This window comes from Leucopleurus acutus, assembly GCF_964270905.1.
Source record: "Leucopleurus acutus genome assembly, chromosome: 2".
Lineage (NCBI taxonomy): Eukaryota > Metazoa > Chordata > Mammalia > Artiodactyla > Delphinidae > Leucopleurus > Leucopleurus acutus.
The window spans coordinates 176,606,293-176,621,633 of NC_139143.1; the positions used below are offsets into that span (position 1 = coordinate 176,606,293).

At 36.6% G+C, this 15,341-nt stretch overlaps 1 protein-coding gene across 2 annotated transcripts in view; it reads right to left on the minus strand.

Moving 5' to 3' along the window:
* Nucleotides 1-986: 986 nt before the first annotated feature.
* CDC42 (cell division cycle 42) overlaps nucleotides 987-15,341 on the minus strand; it is a 40,846-nt gene continuing 26,491 nt past the window's right edge. For both annotated transcript variants that reach the window (XM_082858107.1, XM_082858108.1), the window contains exons 4-6: nucleotides 6,869-6,978; nucleotides 6,549-6,746; nucleotides 987-1,946 (exon numbers count right to left, since the gene is read on the minus strand). In XM_082858107.1, the coding sequence (XP_082714233.1) occupies nucleotides 1,857-1,946; nucleotides 6,549-6,746; nucleotides 6,869-6,978 (398 nt within the window). In that variant the 3' untranslated portion in view covers nucleotides 987-1,856. The remainder of the gene's footprint in view (nucleotides 1,947-6,548; nucleotides 6,747-6,868; nucleotides 6,979-15,341) is intronic.

The window sequence follows — 15,341 nt, forward strand, 5'->3', positions numbered from 1 at the left end:
AACCCACTGCTCAAGCTCCACTCTACTAAAGCAGCAAAGTTTGAAAACCACTGATACAGAAAACTTGGAGAAAAATGGCTGCTTTCCAACTGATGGATGGATTTGGAAGTATGCTGCCATTTCCTTCCAAAAATATGAGCAGTGAGCTTCCAGAACATTTCTTCACTAAGAACTGTTATGAACCCACTTGGTATTAAAGAGGAGTCTGCAGGCTACCTGCCAAACTTAGGGGAGAAGGCACAAACCTGAATGTGAGGGGAAAAAAAATCTCAAACTGAATTCCACAAAACAAAGTACATTAAACCTTTGTGCTCTAAATCTTTATCTTGAAATCTGTTAGAAATTGATATCAATAAGAGTCAAGTTCCCATTCCTAAATATCTAAAAATTAAGAGGCGGAGGGAAAATAACAACCCCCAGGCTGACTTGTAATGGGTTTTTTTGTTTGTTTGTTTAATACATCTGAAAAGAATGCATATACAAAGAATTCAGACATGAGAAAGCATTGGTTCAACACTAATGAAATCTACAAGAAGTAGGATTTGGGGAAGGTGGGGAAGATTACCTAACATTTTTAAGACTTGGAAACTGCAACCAAAATAAGCTGATAAAATCCCTATTAACACTTATGAAGAGTCTTCATAAGACTCTCCCCAGGATTTTTCTTAAACTAGAGAGCCTCACCTGGCTGCTCTAGCATTCCTCATATGCAAAACAGAAATAAGGGGATTTCCCTGACTGGTCCCCATGTTGTTAAATGTTCTCCCCACCCCCACCCTACCCCACCCCACCCCCAGCTTCTTAATGAAGCAGGTCTCCATCCTCATAACTTGAAAGAGGATGTGAATCATCCCATAGACATCTGTCTTCTAGCACCACCCCTCAGATTTCCTCTATATACCAGGTCTTCAGCTGTGTTCTAGGAACACTGTATCATACACTATTAAGCTGCACATCTATGCTAAGCATATTAAGACAATGACTGACAGGGAAAAAAAATGTTTTTTAATTACGTACTCAATCCATTTGGTGTATTTCAAAAGGTGCAATACTTTTCTTCATTTATCAGTGAAAGAAGTTAGAAATTAACTTCAAAAAAAATCAGCAAATGGCAAACAAATTTCCTTGAGAGTCACAGTCACATATATAGTGCATCCTAGAAAAGAGGAGGGGCAAGACAGGTTCCACCCACTTTCATGAGTTTCATCAAATACTGGACCTACTCAAGGGTGGAGAGAAAAGGCAACTTTCAAAAAGGAGTATATTATTAAATGAGGCGTTTACTATACTCCTTCCTAAGAGCACCAGGTGGGGAACACGTTTTCTAAACTAGATCTAGGAAGTGGAATGTGGAATCAATCTATCCTCCTCCCCTTAAGGGCTGTCCAATGGTTAATGAATTTAAAAAACATGACTAAATAAAAACAAATCCCACACACACTCCCCCGCCCCCCAAAAAAAAGAAAAGAAAAAAGAAAACTAGATATCCCAGATTACTCGCCAGAGTGGAACCCGGAAACAGCTTCAACAACCAAATTAGTCTGTTACAGAGTCATCACAAGCATGCCTTGCTTTTAAACAAAAAAAAATAATAATAATTTTTTTGAAACAACAAAACAAAAACTAGTACTGATCACTTTTCTGACAATACACAATTACTCAAAATTAACTAGTACTGAGAGGGGGAAGGGGGCCATACCTATGGGCCTTGTCTCACACGAGTGCATGTGGGTAGGTGCAGGGCATTTGTCATTATTGCAAAAACGAATTTTAATTTTTAATCTTTAGTTTGATTTAAACATTGCTTTTAGTATGATGCCGACACCAGCTGTGCAGAAAGGGCTCTGGAGAGACGTTCATAGCAGCACACACCTGCGGCTCTTCTTCGGTTCTGGAGGCTCCAGGGCAGCCAATATTGCTTCATCAAATACATTCTTTAGGCCTTTCTGAAAAGGGGTAGAAAGAAAAAAAATGGGCAGTCTGATATTCAGTATAATACAGTTAAGGATCAAATTTAAAACATTCAAACCCCCAGGAGTTGGCAAATAACGAAACATTAAAAACAACCCTGAATCTCAACACAATCATCTCACTTCACCAAGTTTTGTCCAGGCAGGGCACTGGAAGGATCCAGCAATTCAGGAGGAGAGGAGCAGATATTCATGAGTGAGACAGTGGTCCTTTGAGAAAGCTTTCTGCAGACCAATGTATGTCACAAGAAGCAAACAAGCACATGTCATTTGCTCATTCAATATGAGTTTTGTAGTATGCTGCTGGAACATTTTACATAAAAACAAGTAAGCAGCTCTGCATTCGAATGAAACAGCTGGATATGGAACAGGACTGAGAGGCTGGGCACCGGGCAGTGGCATCCTTATCATATGGAAGGCGCAGGCAAAGATGGAGAGAGTGATTACAGTAGCTGCATCAAAAATAGTCACTCTAAACTCCCTTTATCCCACCAATTAGAGCCAAGGGGATTCAAGGAAGCAAAAATGTGGGTACCTGATACATATGTAAAACTAAAGCCAGTCAGTGCAACAGGAATAAAGTTTCATCAGGCATTTATACAAACAATTGTATATTTTTAATTTCAAAATTTGAAGGTAACCATAATTGTATGTTTCCCTCACAACAATAAAATCAGAAGCAGGAAAATATAAAGATGGCAGCTTTACATCTCAACATTAACAAACCTTAAGTCAACTGTTAAAATGGATGCTACTCTTAAAAGATAATGTAACAAATGATCTCATAAAGCAGTAGCAGGTACATCAATTATCTTTCCCACCCAGACTGACAAATACTCCACTACAGCACAGACAGCCAAAGCAATAGCAACACAAAGTTTCACTACACAAAGGAAAACCAGAAAAGAATCCTCCCTTCCCCATTACACTGTACTAGCAGGTCACCCTTTTTCCATAAATTTTGTCATGCAATTACAATTAACAATTGATCGTAAGAGTAAAATGATGTTTGTGTTATTTTCTCCATCTAGAACTAAGATCTAGAAGTGTTAAACTCTTCTTATTTTCTCCAAGAGGACATTCTTAATGCCAGACCAAGTTCCCTTTTGCAATAGTAATCCAAACCAAACAGCTCTGAGCATCAGGCAACTCAAGCAGCAGAAAGTTAAACAAGTCCAACTTGACTACTGATCACAAAAAATATTCTATAAGATATTGCATTCTTGATCAAAAACTAATACAGAGGTTGCTCTAAGGTGGTGAGTAAAAAGACGCAGAGGCTTTCAAACAGGATGGTTTTATTCCTTTGTTTTTAAACGATCTTTCTACAGTAGTGGGACAGGAAGCAGCAGCAAAGAGGGGAAGGAGAAAACAGTTTAGAATATACAGCACTTCCTTTTGGGTTGAGTTTCCGGAGGCTCGAGGGCAGCTAGGATAGCCTCATCAAACACATTCTTCAGACCTCTCTACAAGACAGAGGGGAGGAGAGAGAATAGCAGCCAGGTTAGAGGATTAGAAAGACCAGCAGATACAACAGCAGTCTGGATTAACTGGGCTGAATTCACAGAAGCAATGTGCCTTAAGAAAAATAACTGCCAGAAAGCTAGATCTTAAGCCCATTAGCAAGACAGTAAATAACAGAACAAATTTCTTACCTCAAAAAAGGTTAACTGAGCAAGAAAGCAATTTTTGTGAAAATGCCATATGTTGACTTCTATAACAATCACACTTTGAAATCTAAATTACAACATTTTAATGAAAATAATGCCAGAGAAGAGGAACGGATATGTAAGCACAAGATACATGCAGTGAATAATTAGGCCTTGCAGAATTCCCTAGTACTTCTAATGACAAGAATGGCACACACATTTTGGAACTACACCTACTACAACTTCAGGCTTCTGTGAATTCATCCCCTGAATAACTGAAGGACACAAATAGCAGGCTAACAGGCATGCTACATGTTTCTAGATCCAATGACATACCTGGATGGGATTAATCAGGATTTCAGAGTAAACCAGTTTCCCAGAACAAAAGGTTCAGACACTTAGAAAAAGTGTTAATTGTTCAGCAGTACCAACTGGGCAAAGTTTAAACAACAGACTCTAGAAACAGCATACACCTCAGTTATTCAGTAATGTTATCAGAGCAAGTAACCACCACCCAATAGGAAAACAAAGAACAGGGTCCTAGAATGAATTTTAGCAAGCAGTCCAATGCTTTTAGATGTCCGCATGGTTATCAGAGCATAAAGCATGGAGTGAAAAACAAAGAATATTCTCAGATCTACAGGGATTAAGATGCAGAAATACACTTACACCTCAGCCAGAACTCCAGCGTGACAGTGCGACTCAGTAGTACTGGTACCAGGTCTACAGACTCACCTAAACTCACCTAAATCTGAAGCCACAGGTATACCTCCCAAAGAAGTTCCACATATTCTTTAGGTCAGTTGGATCCCAAGTAAAACCATTCCCCAAAGCCCCAGAGCACGGCTCCGAAAAGGAGCGCCAGGCCCAGATTACCCCAGCCGCCCCCACCTTGCCCTCCCCCCACCACAGAAGCCTCGAGAACTGGCACTCACACATTCCACTAGGGACAAAATAAATGAGAAATAACAGTAAGCACTTGGAAAGAGGCAAAGAGGTTAAAAAGTTTCCTTCCTTCTGTGTCTTTTACAAAGTAGAAATGATGAAAGTTAAAGTTCCTCTGAAATTCTTTCTACACATCTAGGAGCAAACTCTGGTTGTCAAACATAAAAGGAAGGAGGGAAGATAGAAAGAAAAATAAATTTTATAAGGGAAAAAAGAGGAGGACGACAATCAGAAACCAGGGCATCCCTTAATAAGAAGCAAATAGTTTCTTGCTTATTGACAAAGATCAATTAATCCCCTACAAGACAAAACTAACCCCTGCTTTAATCACACTATCTGATTATATTAAAAGCTCAGTTTTAAAGGAACCAACAAACAGAATCTGGAATCCTAAAAAATTATAGCTCCCAAACAGTACCCAGGGACCCCATTTTCTATCTTCTCTTTTGATTTCTCCAAACTTCAAAATCTGGTAAGAAAAATGTAGTTGCTAAGACCTTTTCAAATTTCTGTTCTCTGGAAAGTGACTTACTATATAAACCTGTTCAATACTGTAAAAAACTTTATATGGAAGCATCCAATTCTCTAAAATAAGCTTCACTAGTGACCTAAAATTGGATCCACATGGCCTACTTGCCTCCATTTCCCCCCAAAGCAACCTGTATTTAGAGAATGGGGATATGTAACAGTTATCTGACTCAAATGTTCCACACACATCCTTCTTCAATACACACACACACACACACACACACACACACACACTTTTCTGGGGATGGTATCAAAACACAAAAGCATCAGGCATTTAAAAAAATCTCAGTTAGTGCTACATGTGAGAAGATGTAAAATCTTCTCAACTTTTACATATCTGCAATAGCAATACAACAGGACTAAACTGCCAAGGAAAACTGGGTTTGGGAGAAGAAATTAGCCCTTGAAGTCATCCTGTGAAATATCCAGCTAAGAAAAAAAATTTTATCTTTGCACATCCAACCCAGGGCTAAACTGGAGATTATTAAATTATGTCTACATGCTACATACTATATACTTAGTACATGTTTTTTTTCAAACTTCATAAAAAAGAAAAATTACCTGAAAAAGTAGCATGAGAAATATGTGAATTTCATGTAATTATAAGAAATCTCCACCCTTCAGTCTTGCCTTATTTTAATTAGGCGTGTTTGCTCATTGTTCAAATGTCAAAGTAGAATAAAAGAGTTCTGTGCTAATTATTTACATAATATTTTCCTTTGGTCCCCAGAACAGTACTCAGAGGGGAGAACTGGTTGGTGATACCATGAAGGTAGAGAAAATGAAATCACACAGGTCACTTATAACTCTCACTCTAAATACCCTAACACTGCTCCCTGTCCTCAGAATCTGAAGTTTCCCATCAAACTATGAGAAGAGTTCCAATTAAATCGTTCAGAAAGAAAAGAGGACTGCATAAAGAAGGAATGCCTCCAAAAACATAAGAATAGTGACACTATATAAAGGCATGCTTGAGAAATGGCCTAGGTAGCTTTCTCTGACATGAAAGTCTCAATGATTACAACCAATTCCCTATCCCAGTTGAATTACCCCAGAAACAGTATACCATCAATTGTCAGTACTGATAAAAAATCAGATTTATTTAGATGAGATTTTAAGTTGGGGGGGGAGGGAGGGGAATCATTCACAGACTCTTGTAAGTGTGTGCTAATCTGGACCTTTCCGTTAATTTTTGTTTTTAACACAATCCCTGACCACTACAAATGATTCAGTAAAACGTGGGAACTCACCAACACAAGAGCTTTATTTAGAAACTAATAATTTTCTCCATAAAAACAGAGACCTCTAACAAAAGAATATATACTGTGAAGCTGGTCACAGTCTTCCTGGGCAGCTTTCTTGAGCACTGCAGACCGCTGTCAGAAATAAGCCCTGAATCCTACTGCTGCTCGAAACCACTCCACTGTAAATAAACGTGGGGTTCCACAGTCCTCACCTGTGTAAGTGCAGAACACTCCACATACTTGACAGCCTTCAGGTCACGGGCCAGTTTTTCAGCAGTCTCTGGGGTGATAGGCTTCTGTTTATTCTTGGCAAGTTTCTCAATAGTAGAGGGGTCATCTCTGAGATCAATCTGGGTCCCAACAAGCAAGAAAGGAGTCTTTGGACAGTGGTGAGTTATCTCAGGCACCCACTAGAGAAAAGATATTTTAAAAAATACACCTGCATTAATCCACAAGCCTCCAAAGCTATTTACAATCAACAGAAGTTCTATGACAACCTTTTTTTCAGGACAAGAATATCTGACTAACTCACCTTTTCTTTCACATTTTCGAATGAGGATGGAGAGACCACTGAAAAACAGACTAGAAATACATCTGTTTGTGGATAACTCAGCGGTCGTAATCTGTCATAATCCTCTTGCCCTAAGGGGAAAAAAAACTGGAGAAATCAGCAACTGAATCTTGGTGCCCTCAAGGCATTAAAATCACAAATCAGTCAACAGACTAAGCATGCAGCTAACAGCACACTTATCATTAATAAGAAGGCAACTTATTTAACAAAATATATGGCTTTGTAATAGAATATTTGAGCAATATTCTCACTCAGCTAATTCTAGTTAAAAGGTACAAACTATCAGTTATAAAATAAATAAGTCACAGGGATGTAATGTACAGCACAGGGAATACAGTCAATAATATTATAATAACTTTGTATGATGTGTAATATATAAAAATATCAAATAACTGTTATACAGCTGAAACTAATATAATATTGTAAGTCAACTACACATCAGTAAAGAAAAGCAAAACCAAAAACCAAAAAAAAATTTCAGGTCCTTAGAACAGCAATGAATTTGTTATGTATTAATTATTTGCTTTGTTACTGATTTGTAGTTTTCAATCTTTGTGTCTACTAGCAACCAAACAATAATGTAACAAAAATAAACTGTTGCTACAGAAATAGTTAAAAATCAAATCTACTCCGATCTGATTAAGAAACAATCACAGTGAAACTATCTAAGGGAAGAAAAATCTCAATGAAACCCAGCTGACAAAATCCACTGCCCATGACTACCAAAGCAGATTCACATGTTTAGTTAATGTGTACATGTAAGACCACTACCTGAAACTGAAAACACACAGAAAAAAATTCAACAAGAATCAATGGATGCTAAATCAATATGGAGGAAACTCTGGTGAAAAGGAGAATATTTGTATGGTCTTAAAGATTATTAATAAACCACAAGGGGAAGAACATAACTACATTGTGAAGAAACAACATCACCTTGACTGAGTGATCTAGATTGCCATCACCAATGAGTGGCAGATGAGTATCATATGCCTCTACATTTATATCCTGAGAAAGACATCACTAAGGTAGTATTCCAACCAAAATAGCATAACTTGTATCTAATCATGAGGAAACAGACCAAACCCAAAATGAAGAACATTTTTATAAGGGGAAGAGGGAGAGAGGATTCCTGGGCCTGTATTCAATAAAAACATCATGAAAGACCAAAAAAAAAAGGGGGGGGGGGCAGGAGAGCTGAAGAACTGATCCAAATTATAAGAAACTAAAGAGACATGACAATTAAATGCAATACATGGTCCTATGCTAAAAGCAGAAAAAACTGGACTTGGATCAACTGATAAAACTGGAATATAGATGTTAGATTAGAGTATGGTATCAATGCTAAATTACCTTAAGTTGATTACCATTACACAAAAATGTCTCTGCTCTTAGGAAATACATACTTATTCAAGGCTAAATGGCAACTTACTCTCAAATAGTTCAGGGGGAAAAAATTATGTATAAATATGTTGAAAGAGAAAAATACAGCAAATAGGGTAAAACATTAACAACTGGTAAATTTGGTTAAAGGATGTATGTGGGCTCCTGATACTATTTTTGCAACCGTTCTGTAGGTTTGAAATTATTGCCAGATAAAAAGTGTTTTAAAATATCCATACACATTTCCAGAACTGTGAAGGGAAGGGAAGAGTCACAGAGGAAGGATTTAACAGTCCAATTTCAAAAGTGAGCTACAACAATCCTATGTATTAAAAGAATAGCCCTAAAAAACAAACAAACAAACAGAAAAAAAACAAAAAGGGAATTCCCTGGTGGTCCAGTGGTTGGGACTCTGCACTTTCACTGCAGAGGGCACAGGTTCAATCCCTGGTAAGGGAACTAGGATCCCACATGTCACACAGCCAAAAAAAAAAAAAACCAAAAAACAAACAAATAAAAGAATAGGTAAGTAATTAATGACACTGAACCGTATGCTAAAAATGGTTAAAATGGTAAATTTTATGTTATATTATTTTACCACAATAAAAAAAAAACTTTAAGGGGAAAAAAGGAAAGTTAAATATTTTGTATGCCAGTGATTTTTTTTGTTTTGTTTTGTTTTTGCCAGCATTGAGAGAGAATACAAGAATTTAGGGTAGCTATCAAAACATGATAATTAAAGATGTCATTCTTATTGCCACCTAAATAATACAACATAAGTAGACAATAAAGGTACTGTCAGGATAATACTCTATGGAAAGTGAATAAAGGTTGAAGGAGAAGTCCAAACAGCAGATATTACAAAATAATAAAACCACCATCAGTACCTCTAGCATTTACTGAATACTTACTATAGCAATATGCTAGGGTTAGAATCAAAGGAATTCAAAGGTATGCACTAAGATGTGTAATTCTCACTTCTTAAATTATTAATATAATGTATAACTGTAGACATAGAAGGGATTTGGAAAAGAAAGAATGGGGAAAACAAAATCAGCCAAACTCTAACAATTGTCTCAAACTGCCTGAGCTCTAACGCTAGCTGGAGCTTTGAGGCATCACAACCAAAGCTCCAATAAAACAACAAAACAAAAAGTAAATGTAGAAAATAAGACAACAAAACAGTTAACCAAGCTGTGTAAAAAGTACAGACATTCACATACCTTTTCTTAGCCCTAGACCCTATTCAAATGGAATATATTTCACAAAAATTAAGTCTGGCATACTAGAAAAGGCTTCATTTTTAGTCATTCAGCCCCTGCAACAAAAACAGATCCAAGTCTGTATTCCTGAGCACCACTAGGGGCATCTAAATAAATGCCCAATGTTTTACATGCAACCAACCTTCTATTCAGATGGACTGGTGACAGAAAACAAATACAGTCATTCTTTTTTTTTTTTTTTTGCAGTACGCGGGCCTTTCACTGCTGTGGCCTCTCGCATTTCAGAGCACAGGCTCCGGACGCGCAGGCTCAGCGGCCATGGCTCAAGGGCCCAGCCGCTCCGCGGCATGTTGGATCTTCCCGGACCGGGGCACGAACCCGTGGTCCCCTGCATCAGCAGGCGGACTCTCAACCACTGCGCCACCAGGGAAGCCCCAGCCATTCTTTCTTAACACTAGATCCAAAGCTGTACTGGTCTGTCCATTTACTTGCAATGAACAAGCCCTCAAAGCTATAAATCTTTTCCTTTCCCAAGGAGAAAAAAATTAAAATTGTTCGATAAACAAAAAGTAGGCTACCTTACATCTACATTTGCTACAATTGCTACATTTAAGGAAACAGAATGAGTACGATCCCTTAGATGAGCAAGATTCTTCAATATCCAAGCATAATTTATCCAGCTAAAATCTATCCTCTAAGTATGAGGCAGCACTATCATTTAACATACTTTAAGGTACACAACATGATCAAGAAATTTTCACTCTACTGCGTAAGACAGGTTTTGACTACAAGTCTTAAATTATATCTACTCTAACAGTACACCAGCTCATCACTTAACTTCTAATACTTGACAAAAAGCAAGGATACATCTCATGAGTTGCTGGTTTTTTTCCTTCCTCCATATTCAGAATTTGAATTCAAGAGGAACTAAGTCAGTTTGAACTGAGGGCTCTGGTCCATATGAAAAATCTGAAGTGATCTCATGGTATGAAAAATAAGAATACTGCTAAAAAACAACACTTTCAGAGAATTCCAGTAGGACATTGTAAACCCAAGAAGACAAATTAAAGATTTCACAAAATTTACCGCTACAAATTAAAACCTAAACATTTTTTCTACAACCAAGTACTCAAAATTTAATGGCCCTTAGTGATCTCTGCTTCCTCTGTGCTATGGAGCTTACTCCTAAATAATTCCGTACCTTTTATATCATAAAAGAAAAAGAAAAAAAATCCAAAAATAAATGAGGACACTCTGGAACCTGAGATTCCTACCATGTTATGTATAACATCTGTAAAAATCTATACTATTGCATGTTAATGCAGAATTTACTGAAGATTCAAATCTTAGTCGTAACGCCTTTGGAAGGTTCTACAGTAGCACTAAACTAGAGACCAAAGCAGCTATAAATATCTCTATGGAGAGCGTTGTCATTCCTGATAATGTAATTGATCAGTAACTGCAGAAGGTTGCCAGATACTAGAAAACACCTCAATGAAAGGAGTTTATTTTTAAAAAACACAACAAACAAAAAACAGAATCAGCTAAACCAGGTCAAAGTGCACCACTATGACTTGTTCTGAATATTCTTCTGCTAAGGAAGAGAATAATATTAGCTGTACACCAAACACATTCCAGTCCCTGTGCTGGGTTTTTTAAATAGTAAAGTGTGTGAATCATAAATACACAGCTCCTGAGTTTTTACATATGTATACACTTTATTAAACTATCACTGAATCTTCACAACACCTCTAAAAGGAAAATATTTTAAACATTTTACATATCAAGGTAATTAAGCCCCACACAGTTAAGCAACTTGTCAACTATCTAGCTAACTGCTCTATCTAGCATCAAAGTCCAACCTTTCTCTTGTTTATTACCATGGTAAGCCCGGAATGATTGACTGTGATTACAATGATTAAAATTTAAAAATGAAGCTAGCTTTTGAAAATTGAACCTAAGAAAACAATTAAGACTATATATAAATAAATGAGAATGGGGAAAAACAAATTTAATGTAAACATAAATGAACCCAACTGTATTACAAATAATATAGCCACACTTTGGGGGGGGTGGGGATAACAAATCCAAGTAATTTTTGAACAAGGAACTGTGTATGCTATTAGACCAAAGAAAAAAATTACTGCAAACAAATCTTGAACTCTTCTTACATATTTGTTTTTCACAGTGGTATGGTATAGCAATTCTGAAACTATTTTGTGTGTATTGCAGGACTGAAAACAGGTACATCTTTTGGGGAACCTAGCTTCTAACTATAGAAGAAATGGAGATGAAAATATGGAATTGATGAAGGTAAAGAAGACTGCATGAGTTGGACTAAATTGGAGGTATCAACAAAAACTCATTATCCAGAATAAACGTGTTAATATTTTCTTCCCTAGTTGAATGAATGATATTCAGGACAAGTCACTGTGGTGCAAAACAAGTCGCTAGCATGTTACAGCTGTTTGCTGTCTTATCTCTGTCCAGACCTCTGCAGCAATGAGCATATCTAGCACCTAGATTCCCATTTTGCAACAACTGTAGGAAAAATTGATTCAGGCAAGAATTGTCAATGGTTATTAAATCTAGAGGGGGTGCTATTTAATGACAACAGAATATTTACACCATTTTAATGTATCTCCTCACAAATTAATTATTAATTATAAAAGGAAAAATTCTAAACATATAGTAGGAAAACTGGACAACACCTTAATCAAGTGATCAGAATTACTTTTACCAAAAGGTGATACCCTGAGATGGACGTAACATTACTGATCTGGTATTCTAACCAAATATGCAATATCCTGAATCTACTCATGAGGAAATGGACAACCTCAAACTGAGAAACATTCTGTAAAATAAGTGGCCTGTTTGCTTAAAAAAATGCCAATACCATAAAAGGCTGAGGTTCCATACTAAAGGATACTAACCAAAGAGAGCGACAACTACATGCAATGTGCGATCCTAGGTCAGAACCTATACAAGAAAAATTGCTCTAAGGGACAATATTAGGACAATTGACAAAATTAGAGAGTTGACTACAGGTTAAAGTTTAAAATGTTATATATAATGTCAAATTTCCTAAATTTGGTAAGTGCACTATAAGAGAATATCCTTGCTCTTAAGAAATATACAGTGAAGCATTAAGGAACAAAAGGCCATGATGTATGCAACCTAACTCTCAAATGGCGTAGAAATAAAAGCAATATGCATATAGAGCTGGAGAATGTCACAAAGGTTAAGAATTGGTGAATCTGGTAAGGAGTTCTTTGTATTAGCAACTTTTCTGTAAGCCTGAAGTTAAATCAAGACAAAAAGTGACAAAAAAGAATGTGTGTCCAAATACTAAAATGTTTCTGTAGTAAAGATCATAATATGAAAGAAAACTGCAAACAGACCCCTATATTAACAAAAGAAGTTAAACAAATTGTGGTGTGAACTGCCACACAACGGACTACTGTGGAACCATGAAGACTATGACACACAAGTACAACACTGAGAGGTATCACCATGCTTTTCTTTTAAGAGATAAAGTCAGGTACAGAGAGAAGAATATCCTTTTTTTTCCTATGTATAAATACAATGAATGTATAGGAAGAGCTCTGTTTAGGACATACACTAAGATGTGATTGTCTCTGGATATAGATGCTTTTTCATTTTCTCCTTTAGCTTATCTATATTTTGATTTTCCTGTAATAAGCAAAACCTGTAATCTCTATAATAAAGAATAATATTTTTAATTTTGACATAGAAAGGAATTGGTGGTGGAATTGGAATTATTCAATATGAAAAAGAGCCTATGATAAACATATTGTGAAAAAATTTAAGTATAGAACTATATACACAATAGTAAAACATATGAAAAAAATAAATAAATAACTGTGGAAACTCATTAAACAAGAATTTGGGGGACTTCCCTGGTGGTCCAGAGGCTAAGACTCTGTGCTCCCAATGCAGGGGGCCCAGGTTTGATCCCTGGTCAGGGAACTAGATCCCACGTGCTGCAACTAAGAGTTCGCATGCCTCAACTAAAAAGACCCCGCGAGTCACAACTAAGACCCAGCGCAGCCAAATAAATTTAAAAATATTAAAAAAAAACAAAACAGAATTTGGTGTTGTGACCACAGGGGCAGAAATAAAGCTATGAAACAGAGGGAGAGTCCTATCTCTGGTCTTAAGTGATATTATTTTAATATATCTATAAGAGTTTCAGCCAAAGACAGGAATAGTATAAAAAGAATTCAAAACGACTATATTCAATATCTTGTAATAACCTATAATGGAAAAGAATCTGAAAAAGAAAAACATATATATATATATATATAAAACTGAATCACTTTGCAGTACACCTGATATTAACACAACATTGTAAATTAATTATACTTCAATTTTAAAAAGGTTTTAAAAAAGAATAAATTAAAGAATTCAAAATAAAATAACACAATCAACAGGTTAAAAGTAACCAAACAGTTAAAGGAAGTCAGAGGCTATCTCAGTGGGGATGAAAGCTTTAGCAGAAAGAAAATTGAGTTAATGGCATGACTTGAACCAGGACTCTGAGATTAAGGCCTTTGGAGAAAGACACAGAGTCTCCTTGTAGGTATGTCAAAGATAGGAGACTCAATCTGGATGCCTACAGTCCCAGGTCTCCAGTGCCTGTCAAAAAAGATCTCTGGCTTATAGCGACCTTAACCAGTTGAGGTGAAAACTCCCCAATTTGCCTGGTAGAGTAAAATAATTTCCTTAGTGAATGGCCTTTAACCCCTAGAAAGATTCAGAAGCTAATATAGAGATGAAATAAATCAACATTATTATTGTTAATTTTCAGTTACATTTAGGAATAACCTATTCTTATTTAACACTCAGTGTCTATAATATTTAAAACAATCACCATGGGACTTTGCTGGTGGCACAATGGTTAAGAATCCGCCTGTCAATGCAAAGGACATGGGTTTGAGCCCTGGTCCAGGAAGATTCCACATGTCGCGGAGCAACTAAGGCCATGTGCCACAACTACTGAGCCTGTGCTCTAGAGCCCATGAGCCACAACTACTGAGCCTGCGTGCCACAACTACTGAAGCCTGCTTGCCTAGAGCCCATGCTCCACAATAAGAGAAGCCACTGCAATGAGAAGCCCGCGCACCGCAAGGAAGAGTAGCCCCCACTCGCCGCAACTAGAGAGAGCCTGCACACAGCAACGAAGACCCAACGCAGCCAAAAATAAATAAATAAATTTATTTATTTTTTAAAAAACTATCACCATGTTAAAGAACACAATAGATTAGTTTTCTGATTCCAATTTAAACTGTGTAATTGAGTAACTGATCTTGAGGTTTTTTTGTTGAAAATGTTAAGAATTTTATGAAAGTTGTAAATAATACTGTTTAAGATAAATTAAAACAAATACAGAAAATCATAAATTATCAGGTTTATTAAAGTTACATATGTAAAAACTTGGAAATGTTTCACTTGTCAGGTCAAGCAAACTGAATTGCTCAAAACAGAAAAGTAAATACATTAAGTTTATAAATGCAATCTAAAGTGCTAGAAGAAATTTAACAGTTGTAAATGAGGCTGACTGGGATTAAAGTCTGACCAATCCAAATTAAATAAACCAATATTAATCAAAGGACCCTAGGCCACCTTGAGAACAATCTGTCAAAACCGACTGTTTTAATAAAAGATTTAATAAGTGTGCAACTAAACTTAAAGGCTTACCCACTCCCAAACTAACACTGTACAAAGACCTGCATACAAATGTTCATAGCACCATTATCCATCATAGCTTAAAATTAGAACCCAAACAACCAGCAACTCGTAAATGGATA